This window comes from Syngnathus leptorhynchus, chromosome 16 (assembly GCF_054491065.1).
Source record: "Syngnathus leptorhynchus isolate UIUO chromosome 16, UIUO_Slep, whole genome shotgun sequence".
NCBI classification, from domain to species: domain Eukaryota; kingdom Metazoa; phylum Chordata; class Actinopteri; order Syngnathiformes; family Syngnathidae; genus Syngnathus; species Syngnathus leptorhynchus.
In genome coordinates, this window is record NC_141210.1 from 3849290 (window position 1) to 3869682 (window position 20393).

Below are 20393 nucleotides of genomic sequence, written 5' to 3' on the forward strand. Positions count from 1 at the left end.
CTGCTAAACATTGCAGCAGAAGGAAGGAGGTTTATAAAAAGAAAAAAAAAAAGAAAAAATCAGAGGGCACAAAAAGACGCTGTCCACACGGGCCTGGAAATAAAAATGACTGCCTGACATTTGAAAGCTTTATGACAAAGTAAAACACGAAAGGTCAGCAGGGTCGCTCCAGCTGGATGACGACGGCTAACGCTAACGTTTTAATGAGAACAGACATTTCGCTCACAGTAATATTCTTTGTCTATTGACTTGAATTAACAGAAAATGTTTCACCGACTGGAAAGCAGAAGCGAAATAAGCCTCAAGGCCATTACTGTTATTTTGCAATAACAAAGCAGGTGGTCAAATAATTACGAGACCAAATTGTCTACCCAAGCACTGAGTAACTTCAGCTGCAAAAAGGAGTAAGAACTTCATATTTTTTCTTTGACCCCAATGAGAAGCAGACCACCTGTGCATTGCACGCCACACCTTCACAGGCTTGAAAGGGCCGCATGAATCATTAATCATTTGCCATGAATCATTAAAAGCATCAAATGCTGAGGAGATACACATGTCCTTTGCGTTCTTGCAGTTAATGAGCTTCACATGTGCCATAGAAGATGCCAGATTTTCAAAAGTATCTCTGGCAAAGAGATGTTGGGATTTTGCAACTAGTTTGTGTTCATAACAGCACGCCAGCTCATACTTGACTCTGCGGGCGCCGAAGAGGCTGCAGGGAGATGCAAAGCAAACAGCGGCCTCTCCGATGCTCAACGGCCGTCCGACTCACAAAGTCAACAAACTACCCAAGGGCCGACTTGACTGGACATGGTCAGCACATTTCCAGCTGGCTGCCACGCCAGTTTTTGGCATCTTCACTAAATAGGAGAGCAAAGGCATTCCTGTATTATCCAATACTAAACAGTATGATCCTGGAAAAGAGTTGTTTTTTTGTTTTCAAGGTATGTCACTGACAGTTTGTCTGCCAGGGAAGCCGTCAGGATCCAAATGCCTGAAGCCAAGTTGGCATTGTTCACTTCCTGGGCAAAAGCACACGTGGGCTCTATTTATAACCTCCTACTTGGCTCACTTGTTTTCAAATGATGGTCAAAGAATAAGACTGGAAAAGGCAAAACACACTTACATTACATTAGAAAAAAATCTAGCGGGGCCCATTTAAACTGAAATGTCACCAAATTAAAATTTCATAGGAGTTGAAATACTGGAATTATTCTGACCTTGTCTCATTTTATTCCCTTTTTTTTTTTTTTAACTCAGTGTGAACTCTTTCTTTTGAATGAATGGCAAAAGACTACACAAATTTATGGTACCTTCTTCTGCCATCTAGTGGAAGTACATTTAATTGTTCTGCCTGTATACTATGTCAACGACAAATCTAAATCTACTACGAAACAATAAAAGGTGTCGTGAGAAATGATCTATTTTCACTTAATCTGTCGGAAAACCAGTTTTTATTCATTATAAATGTATCTGTTCATGATCTATTTATGCCAGCGGCTTATAGTGAAAGGCAGAACAAATGCTATTCCACTAGAGGGCAGAAGGTACCTGTTGCTATTCATGCAACAAAATGAAATGTTACTACAATTATATCAGCCAGGATTCAAGCCTAGAATATCAGAACTGTAAAGTGGACATATGAATCACTATTCTGCGTAATATGTGAATAAAGTTTTATTTCTTAAACAGTGCCTGATGTAAACGCTCCATTAAACGGTCCGCGGTTCCTTTAAGAGCCAAGTGTTGACGTCATATATTTACTTCCTGGTTAGCACTAGTCCATTCTCCCTTAATCAAAACAAATCATCACGGAAGCGCTTTCCTTCTCCTAAACAAATCAACGCAAATTAAAATGACACATTCATGTAATACATAATGGCAGAGCGTAAGAGAAAAGTGCCATCACGCAAAGGTGATAGAAAAGCAATTCACGAAAGCGAACTAGTTGCTGAGTGTAAACTGCAAAAACTAAATGAGACGGTACACAGTGTTTATTTCAGTAATGATCAAACTACTGACCTGCGACTGGGAGAAGATTTTTTCACACAACCTTGCGTCGCTTTGGCTAAAGCTTTCCTCGGCAAGGTAACCGATGTCACCTGGGTGGCTGGAACCAATAGTTGTAAAATTGAAACCCTATTGTTGACAAAACGTGAGCCATTTTTTTTTTTCAAATAAAACATCTACCAATCAGTTGTGCACAAAATATTTATTAGAATGATTTTACATACTTTGGTGTGTGCTGTCCGCATTTGCAGGTCCTGGTGCGACGGCGCGAGGATGGTACGGAGTTGAGAGGCCGCGTGGTGGAGACAGAGGCGTACCTGGGGGGCGAGGACAAGGCGTCGCACTCTGCGGGGGGCAAGCGTACAGAGAGAAACACGGCCATGTTCATGAAGCCCGGCACCATTTATGTGTACCCCATCTACGGCATCTACCTCTGCATGAACGTGTCCAGTCAAGGTCCATCGCAAGCTTCAATTTATATGATGTGTAGTGATCTTCTGAAATTCTACAGGGCTTGGTACAGAGCCCTGCTGCTGTGATAAATTCAAACTGTCATTTTCTACAAGGTGCCACAGCAAAAAATATTTTCCGAATGAAGATGCTTCAGATGTCATCAAATTGCGTAACATACGACCTCGTGTCACACAGGTGACGGCGCCGCTGTGCTGCTGCGCTCGCTGGAGCCGCTGCAGGGTCACGCTGTCATGAGGCAGCTGAGGGCCGCCAGGCGCAAAGACGGAGCTCGGCCTCTCAAGGACAAGGAGCTGTGCAACGGCCCCTCCAAGCTGTGCCAGGCTCTGGATGTCCCACGCTCCTTTGACCGCCGGGATCTGGCGTCCGACCCCGAGGTGTGGCTGGAGGACGCAGATCCCGCTGCGGGAGACGCCCACCACGAGGTCATGGTGGAGGCACCGCGGATCGGCATCGAGTCCCACGGGGAGTGGGCCAAGAAGCCTCTGCGGTTTTACCTCAAGGGGAACGCTTGTGTTAGCGTGGTGGACAAAGTGGCTGAAAGACAAGAGAATGCGTCTGACCTCCAAACCCTGTAACCCTACATAAATGGACAAAAGTATTGAGACGCAGATTGAATCGATTCAACTCACTCTCACAAGGTCATTGAACTCAAGTGAAGCTCTGCTTACCTTCCACGATGGCAGAAGGGGAAGCGGAAGTTTCTGCATGATTGTGACGCCGACCTTCGCTTGAAAGCGGCTCTGTATCTTCACCCGCTTTAAAGTCAGTACGACGTCAGTTAGAATATATAAATAAGTCCAAATTTACATGTGGCCCACAGATCTGGTGTTCCCAAATTGTGTTCCAAACTTTTAATTCATCTTAATATAAGACATTTTGGACAATTATTACCTCCCAAAAGTCAAAAAGATTGAAAGTGAAATCTGGGGTAACAACTCAAGTTTTTGCCGTTGTATACACTAAAAGCAAGATTTAAATCAACCCTTGAGCTGTGGTTGTCTTTTTTTTTTTTTTTATCGTGGTGAGAAGGGGCTGCTTGGGTTTTCATTGAATCCACAGATGTTTGGAACGCCCTCGCCTCCCCTTCAAAGCGCAAAAACAGCCCATCTGAAGTCTTCAGTCATCTTCCCACCTCCGGGATCCCGAAGGTGACGTCTGCAAAGCTCATTTACTCAGCGTGTGCCCCCTTCGAGCAGTCCAAACACATCTGCCACCTCCATCATTCCGCCTTATCGCAACACTCGAGGCCTCTCGACCACCACGTAAAAAATAATTCATTACTCAAAAGTGGGTCATTAAATATAAACGTCCCCCTTTTCGTAAATCAACCTTCTTTCTGTCTTTAAATGCCAGTTCCCAGCCGCATGGCGCGACTGACGGCGTCCGACCGGCGCTGCTGCTACGACTTGAACGTTTAACAACTGCTTCTCTACTCTGCGGGACACTGGAAAATGGAAATGATGGGATCTTCGTGATTGGTCACCACCAGCACGTTACGGAACTTGTCCAAGAGCGTCTTGAGCTGAGAGCGCCGCATGTTCTCATTGTACATGATCTCCTCCAAGTGGTGGTGGCCTCGAAAGTAGTGCAGCAGCCTGCCGTTTTTTTTTTTTTTTAGAGAACAAAAATGTTTGCGGCTCATTAAAACAAATGTTCAAATAAAATGGCATGTATTTTCAATAATAAGTGACCTGGCAAACATCCGGAGATCCTCCTGGTTCTGTGCGGCGGGGATGTTGAGGATGAACTGTCTGTCGTGCTCAGACAGGCTGGCCAGCAGGGTCTCGGTCAGCAAGATCCTTTTGTTGAGGGGAGAGTCGTCGCCGCCGGCGGCCAACTCGGCGCTGGAGTTGTCCATGCTGGGGCTGGTCAGGGTCATGTCGTCGCTGCTGGCTGCTCGCGACATGTGGGCCGCATTTACTTGTGACATCACACATACGAACGGCGAGCGCTGTCATACTTGGGGATCCGAAGCTGAGGGCGCTCGGGGTGCCGAGACCTCGGCCACTGGCGATCCGCGCGGCCGGTGGCAAGTCGTCGTCCCTGTAAATGGGCTCGTCCTCGGCGGGCGGAACCATGAGGCAGACAAACGTGTGCAGCTGGATGAGCAGCCGGCGTTGTAGCATCCACACCACCATCTGGATCAGCAGAGCCTGCTCGGGGCACACACACGTGTTTTTTGTGCTAATATTTCAGTGGGTTTTGTCCTTTTCTCTCTATTTTGATCAAGTTTATTACATGATTTTTCTAATATCCAATATATCTTTGCCACTATTAAAAAAGGTGAAATGATAGGCAATGCTTGATAATCACCCCCAGAGGGCGCCATTGATTACAACTCAGAAAAAAACTCAACGCTTTAAAATTGACATGCAAGGTGTTTTCTCATTACAGAGTAAAATTTCTGTGATGCGGTCACACCTCTTGAGCGGGAGCTTCCAGGGGGTTCCTGAACTCAGCCAGAGAGACAGGGAGGGAAAACTTGGCCAACATGGAAGGAAGGTCGTGACCGGGAAACTGCTGCGCAAACTGTTCGGCCTGAGGCGAGAATCTGTCCAGAGAGTGAGGAGAGATTGAGTGAGGGCGGTCACACTTTATTGGAGCCCTCTGACACTGGATGGTAGACAGGAGGCACTCACAGATAGATGTTGGCGTGAGGGGACAGCATGTAGACGTTGTTCTCGCACAGAGGGTAGATGATGATGGCCTTGCCCCAGTAAACCAGGTGGGCTGCAATCTGGAAGATCTGACAGCAAAGCAACACGTTAGGATTGTAACTCTAGAGCATGAAGGTGCGCAAACTGCAGCCTCACCTGAAGCAGGGCCAGGTCAGTGTCCTGAGCCAGCTGCTGCAGGTTCTTGACCGCGGAGCACGTCTTGATGAGGCGCATCATGGCGGGCGAGCAGTCGACGGGAAGTTGGGCCAAGAGTTCCTTCTCGCTTTCCAGCAACAGCAGCGCGTGATAGGGCCTGGATGACACGACACCATGCGATAATTAAGACCTTCAGTCTGGGAAAATCCACATTCTCGGGCTGCGCAAACAGTCAATGTATTTAAAAAAAAATAAAGGGGGGGGGGATGATTGAAGACTACCAAAAGGGGACAGTAGAGGGCAGTAAAAACATCTTGTCCTCAGATGACTCCACTTTTTATCAGTGTAGTGCACACACATAACCCAAAGAGGCCACTCACAAGCAAGAAATGGAACATTAGAAAAAATTAATATATAAAGGGTTCATAATCTTAAAGGGGGATTTTTTAAATAATTTTATTTCTGCCCTTTGTACATCACATTGTGTTTTCAATTTTCCAATCAGTATCGTGAATGAACCGTAATCATGTTGCTCACTATTAGGGTGACAAAAACTGTTCAGATGGTTTCATGTCTTCTTAACGTGCGACACGCACCTGATGGCCTTCAGGCTGCGCTCTAACACCTCAGGCGGGATGTAATTGCCGCCGATACGGTGGATCTTGTGCGGGAGGCAGAAGCTCACCTCCAGCCAGTTGTTGATGTGCAGCCGCACCACACCGGTCGTACACAGACTGAAATAAAACACGGGTGGTGAAATTTACTGAAGCACTAAATGACAGCTCGGCCACAAACAGACCTGTCATACGCTTCCTTCAGGTCCTTGGCCAGCTTACACTTGGGCAGAATTTGTCTGAACGGTGACTGTGGACACACTAACAACAAAAAGACCATAAGTGACACACTGAATGTTTTTTTTTTTGGGGGACAAGGTCAGCCGGTCTCACTTTCGCTGCCGGTGGTTATCTCGTCCTGCACGGCCAGCATGAGCTTAGCCTCCCTGGTGAGATAGTGGCAGCGGCGCTCCTCGTGCTGTAGCGCGATGGCGATCCGGCGAGACAAGTTCTGCATGCAGCTGATGACCGAGGGGTCGGCGTTGGCCTAGCCAAACACAAAACTGTTACACTGCAACGCACACTTGTAATGTAATATTATTATTGTGTAATGGTTGCGTATTTTATTTGGAACATTTATAATTATTTTTTTGTTAAATATTTTTATCCTTCCGATATTTGTGCATTTGTCATCTGGTATTTTTGTATTTTTACTATTTTTTGTAATTGTGTGTTGGAGGGGTCAAATTAAATGAATCAATGTCAAAAAAATAAACAAAAGAAAGAAAATATTTCTAACAGTTCACCAGCGTCGACATCTCATTTGCCGGGCGCATCTCACCACCCAAAACATGACTCAGCCGTTCAGACAGCTGAGTTGGCCACTCAGCGTGACTCAGCAAGTGCAGGAACAGGTGGCCCCTCATCAAGCAACATGATTAAACATGCAAATATGTCATCCCCCGTGCCCCAAGCCCCCTCTGCCATCAAAGATAGCAAAAACTGGGACATTATCACTTGTAACCACGGCCCACCCTCACCCCTCCCTTCCTTTGAGTTCCACCCATCATTACAAATGTTGATATTAACAACAGAAATTCATAAATTATTTATATTAAAATGCACTGTTTTGAGAGATATCTGTATTAAAAATATTCCACATATTGCGTGAGTGTACCAAATGAAATGTCTGATGAGTTTTTTTTCCCCTACCCTCAGAGCAAACACGACGTTGAATAGGATCATGGTGGGCATCTCCCTCTTGGGTGAAGGATCTGTTTTAGACACCTGCAATGAAAGAAAAAAAAAAAAGATTTGGATGGGTTCCAGTTGAGGAAAAGTGTCCATGATCAAGCCCCAAACGACCTGAATGATGGGCGGATGCTGCAGCAGAGTCGGGTGGCCCACGAAGCGAACATTGTCGATCTTCAGCTCAAACTTCTTGCCGCACATATCCGACTTGGTGGCCAGGATGGTTGCAAGGATGCTGTCGGAAAACCTGAAAGACGGAAAAGCCAGCTTTATCCCAGGCAGTTTAAAAAGAAGAAAAAAAAAAAGAGCAATTTCCAAGCTGAGAAATTTTTTGATCACACTTCCTGTGATATGGTCACAGAAATGAGAATTTTACACGTGTGTTTCTGTGTGGAAGAACATTGAGCTGTAGATTCATGCGGCAGAGAATTCATGCTGCAATGAAAGGTTTTGGAGGAGAAAAAAAAGGCACTACACGCTTACCCCAAAGATTGGCAAAAAGAACAAAAATTCAGCCTATTTCATCGAGTGCAACATGCTGCAGGGTGACTGATTTCAATTTCGTCAGTTTTAAATAAAACATTCAGCATTACAGAGAACAGAATGAATGCACACTTCCTCCAAGGGAATGTACGCACAAACAAGTTATTCAATATAAATTAATCAGTCGTACTAAATCCCTAAATCCAAGGAAAAGGCAGCGCGAGTGATGAAAGCAAAGGAAAAGGTGCGTCGGGAGAATTCCAGAGCCTTACCCAGCTACCAACTGCTCGTCACTTAACGAAGATGGCTCGCTGAAATGGGAATGCGTCCATAAACAAAACAAACAAAACAAGCAAACAAAAAAATGGGAAGATGCAACACGCACGCCGACATTGACAGGCTGCAAGGAAAATTTGGGACATGGAAGGACTTTGACATTCTTTTTCTTGATGCAATTACTCCGATTGGACCAAATTGATTTGAACCCAGCGCGTGCTGTCAGTGAGTCACGTAAATACTATGAACATTATAAGGAAGAAAGTACCTTGAATCTCCATCCTGATCTTCTGCTTCTCTTATCGTATTCAATGCGTAGCGATTCCGCTGTTTCGCTTATGGGGAATAAGATCCAGAGTGAGTATTAAAGCTATACTTCGACATATTGTAAACTACTCACAATACCTCAGCGGCATTGGGCTTTCAGGTGAAATTTTAGAATGATCTTAATGAAGGGCCAAATTTACAAAATGGTGCTGTGCTGTGATGCTAACGTTCACCTGCGTGGGATGACGTGCACTCTGCGCTTCGTTGAAATGGGTAGCGGAAAAGCAGCTTGTTCCCACGGCTGCCAGAGCTCACCAGGATGACGCTGATGGGGTTGGTCTTGTGTCCACATCGGGGGCTTCTGTACAAGCTTATTTTTGGCCACACGGCTGCCGATTTTTGTTGGTCGTCTACGGACCCGCCGCCGCCGCCGGACGGGTTGAGCATCATGTTAGCATTCTAGTTTAGTTGAATGGCTCACTGCAATAAACTTGTACCGATGACAGCTTGGAGAATCCTTGTTGAGGGAGACACTGCTGCAAAATGAAATATTGATCAACTAAAATCTAATGCATATTAAACACACACAATGACATTTAATACAATTTTTAGAAATACACAATAATCTTGAGTTTCGACAGTGCGGTCATAATTTGAGTTTAACATATATGATTATATTTCAATTTAAGATAGCTCGTATAGACTGACAATGTGCACAAAACGTATTCAAATTACGAGACACATCTTGAGTGAGTTGGCTGCATTAAACACGACTGTATCCTTAGAATTTTGTGAAGGCCTAGGATTATGAGATTATCTAAATAAAACTGAGAACGGGAGGAAGTAGCTACCAATTTGCCACAAGTAGGTGCACGACAGCTCAGCTTCGAAGAACGGAGCTTCGGGTGGTATATAACGTCATCTGAGAGAATCTTGTAACCAAGAGTATAGTAATGATAACGATTTAATTGTTTTTTTTAAGGGAGAAATGGCGTTCGGACGCACACAAAATATAAGAACCAATATTTTGACTCAACTTTCCTGACGTATGGACTGTTTTGTGCAAGCTTTAAAGTGTCCGACTGGAAACAAGCAACAAACCAGAACAACTTTGCGCATGCGCACAAGTATTTCTAATTCAGCGGAATAAAGATGATTCACTATTTATCAAATGCATATTTTTCACTCAGACAAAACAAACCTCATACTTTTTTTACACTGCTTTTAAAGTGGAAAAATGCTTGATTGCGTGATAATTTGATTTAAGTCCCCCCCCCCCCCAAAAAAAAGCACATAACACAATTGCTCTTGATCTTTTATTGAATTCAATCATGTCGGGTTTGGTGTGATTCAAGCTTTTATCTGTACTTGTCACTAATGGCGAGAGTCAGATTAGCCAGGAATTTGTCCATGCAAACATGGACCTCTGGGGTGAAATCCTTCGGGAACAGCATGGCCATCACCACGAGGATGCAGTGGGACAGAACCTGTGTGTGGAAAATACATGACATTTATTCTTTTAAATGTTGCTGTAATTCATTCAACTACATTTAGTATGCATTCAAATTTAAAAGATTAAAATTTTGATAAATCATGAAAAAGGCAAAGTTAAGACACACAGTAATGATAGTATGTGATTTTATCTTTTGCTATAAATCCAACAAAGGCAGGCAAGCTCAGTTAGCTATCACAAAGTGACAACTTAAATGACTCGGCTCTTTTCAAAAGCATCAAACGAGCATGACGAGTGTGCACACCTTGAAATTGGCCGGGTCCACTCTCAAGGTAAAGGCGTGCAGCTCGCTGAGGCCCACCAGGCCCTCGGTCAGGTTGTCGAGTTTGCCAATGGCCTCGTTGACACCCGTCATGATCACCTTGCCATGCTTCTTCACTGAAGGGGAGCCCGGTTTAACGTCCTTCCAGTGGGCAAAGTAGGTCTTAGTCTGGGGGTACACAAAGACCATCCTGCAAAGACAAACAAAGCCGGCGTCAAGGAATCCTTACATGACACGTGTCTCGTCCTCGCCGGCGTCGTATTTACCTACTCAGGGCTTCGTTCCCGATGAGGTCTGCCCTTTTGGATGCAATACCCCAAAAGGCCTTGACTGTGTTTTTGTCCTTGGTGCTGAGACTCATCTTGACACTTTGGATAAAAGCTGAATGCCCCGATGAGGGCAAATTGGAGTCTTTATATAGAGTGTGGGCTACAGGCCCACCCTTGATATGAAGTATGTGCCTCCCAACTGGATGGCATCCAAGTGGTGCAGACGGCAGAAGATACAACGCACACCCACCACCACAAGGTTAAAAAAAAGAAAACCACACACAAAAAAAGGGTCAATTTATCATGACACTTGCATGTGCAATATTAATCGTATTTTAAGAAATAAACTGTTGCAGCCATGTGACCTCATTTCAACTGTTGATCTAAGGGACAGCTAAATGATAAAATGTAGTATTTATCAGAATATCAATTAGCAAGTATCGATACAAAAAACATGTAGAATTTGATTTGCTTATTGGAATTGAGATCTTGCTGATCAGACACAGACACGCACTGCACCTGCATGAACCTTTGTCTCATATTTTAGAACCTACTGTGTAAAATTCCCAATGTGGAATGGGTGAATGTTTCCAAGCTAAAAAAAAAAAGACACGACAGTTTCATTGTTACTTTTGATCATTTATTGCAGTTGAGCCCAACAGAGAGTGGGAGAAATGCTTTGAATCCGCTGGGCGTGCTTGAATTTGTTTATCTGTACTTCTCAGCGATAGCCAGAGTCAGGGCAGCCAGGAACTTGTCAATGCACAGGTGGACCTCTGGGGTGAAGTCGGTCGGGAACATCATGGCCATCACCACAAGAATGCAATGGGCCAAGATCTGAGGATGAAGAGTAGAGAAAATGGATGGGAAGCTAATATAGCCTTCAATAAAAATCATTTCGAATTTTGAACTTATTTGAATGATACAAAATGTCAATTTGACAGCTAGAATGTGGCAAACGAAACAAATGAGTGTGACCAGTGTGCCCACCTTGAAATTGGCTGGGTCCACCCTCAAGGTAAAGGCGTGCAGCTCGCTGAGGTTCAGCAGGCCGGGTGTCAGGTTGTCAATGATGCCCACGGCATCGTTGACACCTGCCATGATCACCTTGCCGTGCTTCTTGACCGCAGCGGAGTTTAAGCTCAAGTCCTTCCAGTGGGCAAAGTAGGTCTTAGTCTGGGGGTACACATAAAGCAACCTGCAAAGACAAACAAAGTCAAGGAAACGTCACGTGACACAGTTTCTCGTGCTCGCCGGCGTCATTTACCTGCCCAGAGCTTCGGCCCCGATGGCGTCGGCCTTTCCCATGGCCTTGGCCCAGAAGGCCTTGACCGTTGCTTTGTCCTTGGTGGAGAGACTCATCTTGGTGCTTTGGATAAAAGCTGAATACCCCAATGAGGGCAAATTGGAGACTTTATATAGAGTGGGGATGACAGACCCACCCATGATATGACGTGTGTCTGCTGGATGGCACCCAAATGCTGCGGGCGATACACCCACCATAACAACAAAAACTGAAGTTTACAGCAGATGAAACATGTAGCAAAAGACATTGACCCAAAGTATCATTCATTTTGAAAAGAGAAATTTACTGAGTTGGAGTGCGCTGGTGATTAGCAACTGGAAAACTTGGCGCAAAACATCGGCGCTACTGTAGCGGGTTTTGTTGTCAAACACTTGGCAGATGTACGTAATACTCTTATCAGCTCACATGCATTGCACATAAAAAAAAAAAAATCAGATAAGTATCTTTTTTTTTTTCCCTATGGGGATGCAAACACACTTTTGAGTTGTTCATGCGCTAACAAAGCCAACAATAGTTGATTTAAAAAATGAAACAAGTAAATAAAGTCAATAAATGTTTAAAATTTCGAGTCATGAAATCGTAATATTACCAAAACATTTTGGAGGAAAAAAGAAATTGTAGTCTTGTGAGAATATATTTTTTCCAACATCAATACGACATGATGTCAAGTCAAAAGATTTATTTCAATGAACATAGAAAACAAATGTCATCTTTGGCTCAAAAACATTTTCATTGGATGGCAAATAAAAACTTCTGTCATCCATATTCTGATGTTCTCTTATCAGACTTTGGGCGAGGCCCAGTACGCCCTCTCTACTAATCGCCAGTCAATTAAAAAAAAAACTAAATCTTTAAAAAATTATGCTCTGCTACCTTCTACTGGACATCACTGGACCCTACATCAGAACATAGACATTAGAAAAATGTATTTAGTCAATGACAAAGAATGTCTCGAAATTAAGTCTTGAATTAAGTCCATTCGGGACTTGGATGCTATAAAGTCATACAACACATGCAAAAAAAAATTGTAGTGCAACTCAAATATTTTTTTTTTAAGTAGTTGGAGGTCTCCAAACGATGCTAGTGTGTTTGTTGGGCCTCAGCCTGCTCCCGAGTAATGGGGAATTCCAGGGAAGCCCTGAAGACAGGGGGCGCCTCCTCTTTCTCTTCCGCCATCGGCTCTTTGGGCTCCTCTGGCATCGACTCTTTGGGTTCCTCCGTCATGGGCTCTTTGGGCTCCTCCGCCACCGGCTCTTTGGGCCCTTCTGTGATGGCCTGCTTAGCCACTGGGGCGTGGATCCGCAGCTGTCCGTCTTCCATTAGAGAGCAGGACAGACCGGAGAGGTCCAGATGAGGCAAGAGGTGGATCTTCTGCTTGAAGCCCATCTGCGAGGCCGCCGAGGAGGCGAAGGAGGCTTTGGAGGACGGAGATGAGCAGGAGTGGCTTTCCTGAGCGCCCGCCTGCTTGGTGGCCATCACTAGCAGGCTGCGTCCCTCCAGTTTGACGCTGATGTCGCCGGGGGCGTAGCCGCGGGCGTCCAGGGTCACCAGGAGGTCGTCGTGCGGCGAAGCCCGCTGGACCTGATCCTGCCGGACCTGAGCCCGCGTCTCCTCTTCTTCGGCTTCGTCTTGGTCGCCCATTCTGAGTGCATAGAAAAGACATCCGACTTTCTAACAACAGCTAACTCATCCAACCATCTCCCATATCTCCTCCATCACGTACCTGAGGAAAGTGGAGGCCAAGCGGGGTGAATTAAAGAATCGAGATCCATCCTTGAAGAAACTGTCGGCCAGACCAACTTTGCGGTCGAGGAGGTCCTGTCGTAGCGAGGAAAGCGGCCACAGGAGCCCTCCCTGGTTGAAGAAAGGGTCATCGCCAAAGAGGCTGCTCAGGGCTGCGTGTCGGGACATGAGGTTGGCGTTCTGGAGCAGAAACTAGCTCGTGCGGACGTCTTGTTCGTTCTCTTCTTGAGCTTCTTCGTCTGGCTGGTGTGGTCACTTCTCGCCTTGATATATCTCCACGATGAGCACCCGCCCCCACCTCCTTGGTGCTATTTCCAGAAGATGAGGTCAGGGCTGCTCCCATGTGTCACCCAAGGAAGGGATACCCTGGGAGCCGTCAGATGGCTCAGCAAGGCTCATGGCGACATCTTGTTTGTGTTTCGACTGAGTCACAACAGGTGGCGTCGCAATATTTCAAGACGGAAAAACTCCCCCCGTAAGAAAAATGCTAGACAAAGTAGCATCCACTTTTCAAAGTTGTTTTTGAAACAGAATCTTCGAAATGAAAAGCGACATTTAAAAAACAAAAAGCTTCCCCTCGAAGTCTTTTTAACACATGCGGAGCGAGCAGCTGTCAAATGACTAACAGCTGGTGGCTGTTCAGCACAAATTTAGACAAACACATTTCGGTTACAAGGTCTCATCGCCGCCATCTTGAGGCATGAGCTCAGTACATTGGCGTCCGCCATGCTAACGTTACAAGGAAGCGAGCGTCACTGCTATTTGCGGCTTGCACCAAAAGTAGCCTCTTGTTTGAGACGTATTATACTTTTCCGGTTTGTTATTTTTGAGTCCTTTGAGAGGTCTGTTTGTCTATTATTAGGTTTTGAAACTAGGTTTCATTAATTCCAGTAAAATTAAGTCACAAGTCATTTGGGATGAGCTTATCGTTATTTCAGTATCATATTTTTTTGTGTGTCTGGTGATGTTCTGTGCGATTTCTCTGTTTTAACATATTATTCTTATAGGCATGACAAAGCGATATGTACAAATGTTTTTTTGCCACTTTGAAATTCAGAAGCATTATATTAAAAAACAGTCCAACAATTTTGGGCTTTTTTTTTTTCATGTTTTTATTTTGCATTTATTGATGACAAGCACAGAGTAAGGACATGCTGCTGCTGCTGTCTGTTATCCTGGGGACTGTTTTCCACCCGTTTATCTGTATTTCTCGGCCAGGGACAGAGACACGGCGGCCAGGAACTTGTCAATGGACACATGCACCTCAGGGGTGAAGTCAGCAGGGAACAAGTTGGCCAAAACCACGAGAATGCAGTGGGTGAAAATCTGTGAAAAAGAGGATCGCACCATAAATTACGTCGCCAACCTCATTTCATTGGAGTGCATAATGCTTCATTTTACAAAAGGAATTTACAGATACAAAGTCTTCAAAGTAGATTTTTGTGGCTTTGTGTTTCTTGCATTTTGTTATTATTCACTACAACAAATATTATTGTTTTTCTGGTTATGCCAATAAATACTCTTCCAACCAATTTTCCTAATGTATTTAAGAGGGAAACTATCACAATATTTAATATTATATAATATTTATAATTGTAAAATATCGTTTTATGATTACTTAAGACGACTTTTGCTGTGCACGACTTGACCGCCAGAGGGCAGTATAGTAAAGTCGAGAAGATAAAAAAGTTAATTGCTATTGTGACATGTCATGTTTGTTGTTTTTCGCAGAGCCTGAGGGCTGTATGTGTACTATCGTGATTATTGATGATATTTGCTGTGTTTTTTTTTTTTGCATGAAGCTAAGAGAAGTTGTGTGTCTGTTTGAAATACACACCTTGAAGTTGGCGGGGTCCACTCTCAGGGTAAAGGCGTGCAGCTCACTGAGGGAAAGAAGACCTCCCTTCAGGTCGTCGAGCATTCCCACGGCGCTGCCAACACCGTTCATGATGGCCTTGCCGTGAGTCCTGACGGGCTCGGAGCCGGGGCTCAAATCCTTCCAGTGGGAAAAGTAGGTCTTGGTCTGGGGGTACACAACGAGCAGCCTGCGTGAGAAGAAGACACCAGTGAATACAGATGCAGATGGAATAAGGCAAAAAATATGAGTGTTGAAACAATATCTACCTGGACAGAGCCTGCGTGCCGATCTCCTCGGTCTTTGGGGAGATTTTCTCCCAGAAGGCCCGGACGTTTGCCTTGTCTTTCTTGCTGAGACTAGTCATCTTTGCAGTTGCTATGAGAGCTCTGATGCTACTGAAGTTTGACAAAGGGCTTTTTATAGGCGAAAAAACCCGGGCGCACCCAGAAACGCCTCTGATGAGATAGGCCGCCGTGTGACGACCCGGGAGATAACGCAATATCTACTCATTGAGCCTCACAGTGACACTTCTCATCTTTCACTGCAACATTTTGCAAAAGCTATTATGAGCAAATTTAAATGAGCTGAAACTCGCCTATTCGCTGCTCAATGTATAGTTAGATACCACATGAACTTAAATATGCAAAATTTGAAATGTGGCCTCATTGTACTTACTGCCTGTCTTTGAAATACACAACAATAATGTAGTCACATTTATTTACCTAGTAATTAATGCACTAGCAGGGGTTAGCTACACATATACATCCATAAACACACACAAATAGTTTGTAGAGCTTAAATACAGTTATATTCAAATATTGCATAAACATTCTTTACTGACTACATTATTGCTGTGTATTTCAAAGATTAAGGCAATTCGATTAGGCCAGATTTCCAATCTTGGCACTTAATGCCGCATTCATTTTATTTCCAGATTAAGACTTGCATCTTTTTGGAAGGTTTCTTATCTGTGCTGCAGCTGCCAGAGAAGGAGCCACCCAAGTGACACTGCAGATAATTCCACTCTCTTTGCAGTGTGCTTTAAAAACTAATTGCCATATAATTGATCAAATTGATGCTTTTCTGCTTGACATTTATTAACTGTTGGCAACAAACCTAGTAATTAATGCACTAGCAAGGAGGTTCAAACTTTTTGAGGTCAAGGGTCACATTTAATTTTTAAAATAGACACTGTAGATCATGTGTTCATTAATTCATTATTCATACTTTTGGAGTTTTTATTAGATGCAACGGGTGCATTGTGACAAAAAAATGTTGGATAACTGTGCATCGGAGCAATTTTGTTGACATTTAATGTAGCTCAGTCAATATGAGTGTTATCTCAACGACTCCTCCCAAAGTCGAGCTGATTCTTGAGAACGCTGGTACAACTAAAGGGTGTGTTTCCTGCTGATGAAGAAAATACCGCTCATCCTCACAGGGGTGGCGGGGTAGATAATACTATATAACAAAAATATAAAAACATTCAAAGGGGGTAGAAATAAGTTTAAAACTTTATTAAATAACAACAAAGTATAACTCTATAATAAAAAGAACGAGCTACATATGTACAAATAAGATTAGAAATCTGAGGGGCAGAAAAGCATTCACTTCTTCCTGAGCCTCTTCATGAACGTCACCTCATCTCTGTTCCTAATCCCATAGCTGCAAATAAATAAACATATACACAAATGAATAAATGTCAACTATCAAGATTAAAATGAATAAGATGCAAACCAAGTTTGAATTCACTTACTCTTTCAGTCTCATGCGGTCGTCTTCCAATTTTTCCCCCTGAAACACCAAATTATAACTCCTCCAAATGTACTTCCTGAAAAGGTATTTTATTATTAGTTTATATCTATTGTATCATGTATTTTTGTAACATGCTAAAAGTTTTTACGAGTCATTTTATTTCTTACCAGCTGATGTGGATCACACCACCTTCACGCTGCTGTTTCAGCTGAACAAACCTGCGAATGGCTTTCTTCAGGTCCAGCACACTGGCGTCTTGTACCACCACAATGGCTAAAATAAAAACAACTAAACAATCACCGCAAAATACTATCTTGCATTTAAATAAAATAGATAAATGGAACTATAACTATATGATGATGATGATGAAACTTTATTCATCCCACAGCGGGGAAATTTACTTGTCACAGCAGCGTACAAGAGTGCAAGAATAGAATAGAATAGAGACAAGAATAGAGTTGTATTGTATTGTAAATAATTCTTATGGTAATAGTGTATTGTATTTTTTATTGAAAGAATAAAGGGCTATATAGGAAAAATTAAAACTTCAAAAAAATTACTTACTAAAAAAAAAAATTTAAACTTCCCAAAAAAAAATCCCTTACTTATTTTTTTTTTTTTAATTTTGGAATAGAAAATTCCAAATTCTATCCATCATCAAAACCATAATTAAAAAATACTTACGCATTATTTCTCCATCAGCCTTTATAACCTTGACAGTCATGGCCTGGCCATACTCCAATGCAATCTGAGAATTTATTTCCTCCAACGTCACCTAAAAAAAATTGAGGATGGATACGTTTAGTTGGGATGGTTTGCATGGTATATTTCCTGGTGCCTGGAAACCTGAAAGGGAATGCCTGATGTAGGCAAATTGCTGCAAATCCACCGTTAATTTCCATTTGACACCTTAGTCATAATCTCCTTTCATCTCAAATTCTTTCCTTTTTTAATCGCCTCCATGTCTGTTAAATTAGGGTTATTTAAATCAAGATAAAATCTAAAAATCTAAAAAAAAAAAAACCTCACTGGTGAGTCGTTTTTAAAAATAAAAGAATAAATTCACAATACAGTAAACAAGATGCATGGGTATGACAAATTGTCTCACAAAGAGACGAATAACAATTTATATTATTCATCAAGATGTTTGTACGTGAATGCACCAAAAGACTCGTGCATTTCGCCATGATCTCAATCTCAGCATGGTGCACTCACACAAAAAGGACAAAAACAAACGTACCTGAATGGGAAGATCGCAGAGTAAAGGATCTTGCACCAGGTGAGCGAGTCCCTCCTCAAAAATATCCAAAACATCAGCGTGAGTTAAAGACTCCACATCTTCTTCTTCATCCTCATTAGCAGCAGCAGTCATGTCTGATATATTTTGCAATTCTTCTTCTTTCTTTACTTTTTGTTCTACAGCGGGTTCATCGCTCGGCTCCTCCATTATAACGCAACATTGATTTGTTTACAAAATGTGTACGTTGTAAATTAAACGCCGGCTAAAAACTGTTGTTTGTAAGTATGGTTCCGCACAAATTTGTTCGGAGACGTATATACTCACGCAAAACGTTTCCGTTTATTTTAAATAACAAAGAAATCGTTGTGTATATTATTGTCAGATCAAATATATAAAAAATAAAGCAGGGGCCAGTCACAAAAATATATATATACTATAAAACTCTGGCCAAAACCAATATTGCATTAGTAAACTAGCCACCAGATGGTGCTGCAACTGTACAAATAGAGCTTGGTACTACAATAAATGTTATCTTTTTAAGAGTTTGACAAAAAAATTACAAATTAAGACACAACAAAAATAATTGCTTTAAATGGAAGAAAACTTTAATCATCAGTTTTTACGAGACGTTTAGGTAATCTCGTGGCTGTTGCTTGCATTTTCCAAATGTTACGTCCGCCCCTGCATGAAACCCATCAAAAGGTGAGGGCGTGCGGTCATAGGGGGGGCCCACAGTCTCTGGGCCCTCCTGCCCATGGTGAGGATTCCGGCGGCTTGGTTCCGTGGCCCGTGCAAGAGATGCTGCAGGCGGCTGTCCAAGGCACCTTCATCTTCCATGCGCTTGCCCAATGTCAGGATGCCGGCGGAGGCGTCGGCTGGCCGGTCTCTGACCCAGCCCGAGCGACACAGCAGCAGATGGAGGCGACACACCCGCGACGGCTGCCTGCAGCATTCGTCCGACACGCTGTCAGGGTCGCAGCGAGCCAAGTGGGACAGCAACACCAGCGCCAGCACCACAACCGTCACCTCCTGCCGAGATACACACATTCAACTATTCAAAAAAATACAATTATTCAACCCATTAAACAGAAATTGAATACTGAATTCCAAACGTGGTGAAATCAATTAGCGTATTAATTTAAAATTAATTCAAAAATATATAAAAGTACATTTATGCATTTAATGTTAAAATAAATGAAAACGTAAACAAGAATATTTCAGATTCAATCATTACATTCAAATTAAAAAATCAAAAATATATTTGAAAAAATCTACAATAATATTTAATAGTATAAAACATTTGAACAAGTATTTAAATGTATCTAGAAAAATAACAACTGCTTCCATATTTTACCTTGTTGGCTGTGTTTGACCCAGGTAGCATTTTCAGTTTGAAGTTGAACCACGTCATCTTCTGGCTGCTCTTCAGGGGAGCCCAAGCCTCTTGCTTTTATACGGCTTTGTGCCCAACGTGACAAAAGAGCCCTCAGTATTGCTCATCGCCCTGCCGTTAATTAAATCTCCTTGAGCAGATCATCTCCAGGACTCTTGGATCCGGTACAAGTATTTCTTTGTGGTGGCGGACCGCTGCCTTATTAACACATGCCACAATGGCGAGTAGTGAGGGAGTCGTGCTAATTAGCCGGATGCGTACTCCTATTTAAATATCAAGTTGGCCTTTCTTGAATGAGATGAAGCTCATTGATAAGGATGTTTAATTGGCTAATTCCCTCACAGTGGACAGATGAGACATAGCTGGCAAATGTTTATGTTGGGCCCTGGCTTAAACGTCATGTTCTCGTTTAACGCCATCGGATGGACGAACAAGGCAATTGCTGCAGCTCGTTTCATACAAATCAGAAAGAGACATTTAAAACAATGACACCAGTTTTAATGGGTCACGTCAATGAGATTTTACAGAAGCCACACCCACCTTGCAGTGATGTATTTTTTTTTCACACATATATCTGTTTTTGTATGTTTTGTGGACCCTGGGTGCCGTGGCGCGGACCTGTAATTCCCTCATTGCAGTCCACCCATGCGGCGACTGTCCAGACAATAACATAACGTAGAATTAAAACTTTGCAAAAAAAAAATTGAGAACCACAAACAATTCAAAGAGCCATCAGTCCTTCTTACATTTTCAATAGTTCACATCAAGAGTCACTATAATTTATGTTGAGTCATATCTGATTGTGGTTGTTGGGTGAACGTTCAAACTAAAATCAAGGAATGATTGCCGAAGTGTCCCTCAGGGCAAATAAAATCGAAGTGTACTAAAAATTGTGAAGAAATAAAAACGCAGAGTGTGACCACGTA

At 43.0% G+C, this 20393-nt stretch overlaps 9 protein-coding genes across 13 annotated transcripts in view; 1 reads left to right on the plus strand and 8 right to left on the minus strand.

Moving 5' to 3' along the window:
• Positions 1-2113, minus strand: part of rhbdf1a (rhomboid 5 homolog 1a (Drosophila)) — a 22291-nt gene extending 20178 nt beyond the window's left edge. Inside the window, exon 1 of one of the 4 annotated variants that reach the window (XM_085933519.1) lies at positions 2023-2113. The gene's annotated coding sequence lies outside the window, so the exon portion shown is untranslated. The remainder of the gene's footprint in view (positions 1-2022) is intronic. The other 3 variants (XM_085933520.1, XM_085933518.1, XM_085933522.1) reach the window with 3 other exon arrangements.
• Positions 1765-3740, plus strand: mpg (N-methylpurine DNA glycosylase). The gene is made up of 3 exons (XM_085933525.1): positions 1765-2088; positions 2262-2466; positions 2659-3740. Exons 1-3 carry the CDS (start codon positions 1879-1881, stop codon positions 3057-3059), a joined length of 816 nt encoding a protein of 271 aa, XP_085789651.1. The 5' UTR covers positions 1765-1878; the 3' UTR covers positions 3060-3740.
• nprl3 (NPR3-like, GATOR1 complex subunit) lies at positions 2795-9227 on the minus strand. Of its 2 annotated transcripts, XM_085933523.1 has the most exons (15): positions 8980-9227; positions 8362-8664; positions 8130-8196; positions 7858-7896; positions 7217-7349; positions 7064-7138; positions 6245-6398; positions 6097-6172; positions 5894-6031; positions 5298-5454; positions 5124-5230; positions 4906-5035; positions 4445-4637; positions 4176-4377; positions 2796-4079 (listed from the first exon to the last, which is right to left on the minus strand). In XM_085933523.1, the coding sequence occupies exons 2-15, from the start codon at positions 8576-8578 to the stop codon at positions 3914-3916; spliced, it is 1854 nt and encodes a 617-aa protein (XP_085789649.1). In that variant the 5' UTR covers positions 8579-8664; positions 8980-9227; the 3' UTR covers positions 2796-3913. The 2 variants fall into 2 exon arrangements, with proteins under 2 accessions (XP_085789650.1, XP_085789649.1); XM_085933524.1 differs by lacking the exon at positions 7858-7896 and having other exon boundaries at positions 2795-4079.
• A 203-nt stretch (positions 9228-9430) lies between these two features.
• LOC147044192 (hemoglobin embryonic subunit alpha-like) lies at positions 9431-10337 on the minus strand. Its single transcript, XM_085934176.1, has 3 exons — positions 10170-10337; positions 9886-10093; positions 9431-9615 (listed from the first exon to the last, which is right to left on the minus strand). Exons 1-3 carry the CDS (start codon positions 10262-10264, stop codon positions 9487-9489), a joined length of 432 nt encoding a protein of 143 aa, XP_085790302.1. The 5' UTR covers positions 10265-10337; the 3' UTR covers positions 9431-9486.
• A 453-nt stretch (positions 10338-10790) lies between these two features.
• On the minus strand, positions 10791-11600 carry LOC147044193 (hemoglobin embryonic subunit alpha-like). The gene is made up of 3 exons (XM_085933170.1): positions 11440-11600; positions 11163-11370; positions 10791-11009 (listed from the first exon to the last, which is right to left on the minus strand). Exons 1-3 carry the CDS (start codon positions 11532-11534, stop codon positions 10881-10883), a joined length of 432 nt encoding a protein of 143 aa, XP_085789296.1. The 5' UTR covers positions 11535-11600; the 3' UTR covers positions 10791-10880.
• A 153-nt stretch (positions 11601-11753) lies between these two features.
• Positions 11754-14184, minus strand: hspb9 (heat shock protein, alpha-crystallin-related, 9). Its single transcript, XM_085933169.1, has 2 exons — positions 13202-14184; positions 11754-13120 (listed from the first exon to the last, which is right to left on the minus strand). Exons 1-2 carry the CDS (start codon positions 13387-13389, stop codon positions 12559-12561), a joined length of 750 nt encoding a protein of 249 aa, XP_085789295.1. The 5' UTR covers positions 13390-14184; the 3' UTR covers positions 11754-12558.
• A 131-nt stretch (positions 14185-14315) lies between these two features.
• LOC147044195 (hemoglobin subunit alpha-1-like) lies at positions 14316-15510 on the minus strand. Its single transcript, XM_085933171.1, has 3 exons — positions 15346-15510; positions 15059-15266; positions 14316-14547 (listed from the first exon to the last, which is right to left on the minus strand). Exons 1-3 carry the CDS (start codon positions 15441-15443, stop codon positions 14419-14421), a joined length of 435 nt encoding a protein of 144 aa, XP_085789297.1. The 5' UTR covers positions 15444-15510; the 3' UTR covers positions 14316-14418.
• Positions 15511-16575: 1065 nt separating this feature from the next.
• snrnp25 (small nuclear ribonucleoprotein 25) lies at positions 16576-18346 on the minus strand. Its single transcript, XM_085934198.1, has 5 exons — positions 18075-18346; positions 17519-17609; positions 17002-17107; positions 16836-16910; positions 16576-16744 (listed from the first exon to the last, which is right to left on the minus strand). Exons 1-5 carry the CDS (start codon positions 18279-18281, stop codon positions 16687-16689), a joined length of 537 nt encoding a protein of 178 aa, XP_085790324.1. The 5' UTR covers positions 18282-18346; the 3' UTR covers positions 16576-16686.
• Positions 18347-18684: 338 nt separating this feature from the next.
• Positions 18685-19570, minus strand: hcrt (hypocretin (orexin) neuropeptide precursor). The gene is made up of 2 exons (XM_085933172.1): positions 19429-19570; positions 18685-19103 (listed from the first exon to the last, which is right to left on the minus strand). The coding sequence occupies exons 1-2, from the start codon at positions 19483-19485 to the stop codon at positions 18744-18746; spliced, it is 417 nt and encodes a 138-aa protein (XP_085789298.1). The 5' UTR covers positions 19486-19570; the 3' UTR covers positions 18685-18743.
• Between the last annotated feature and the right edge of the window lie 823 nt (positions 19571-20393).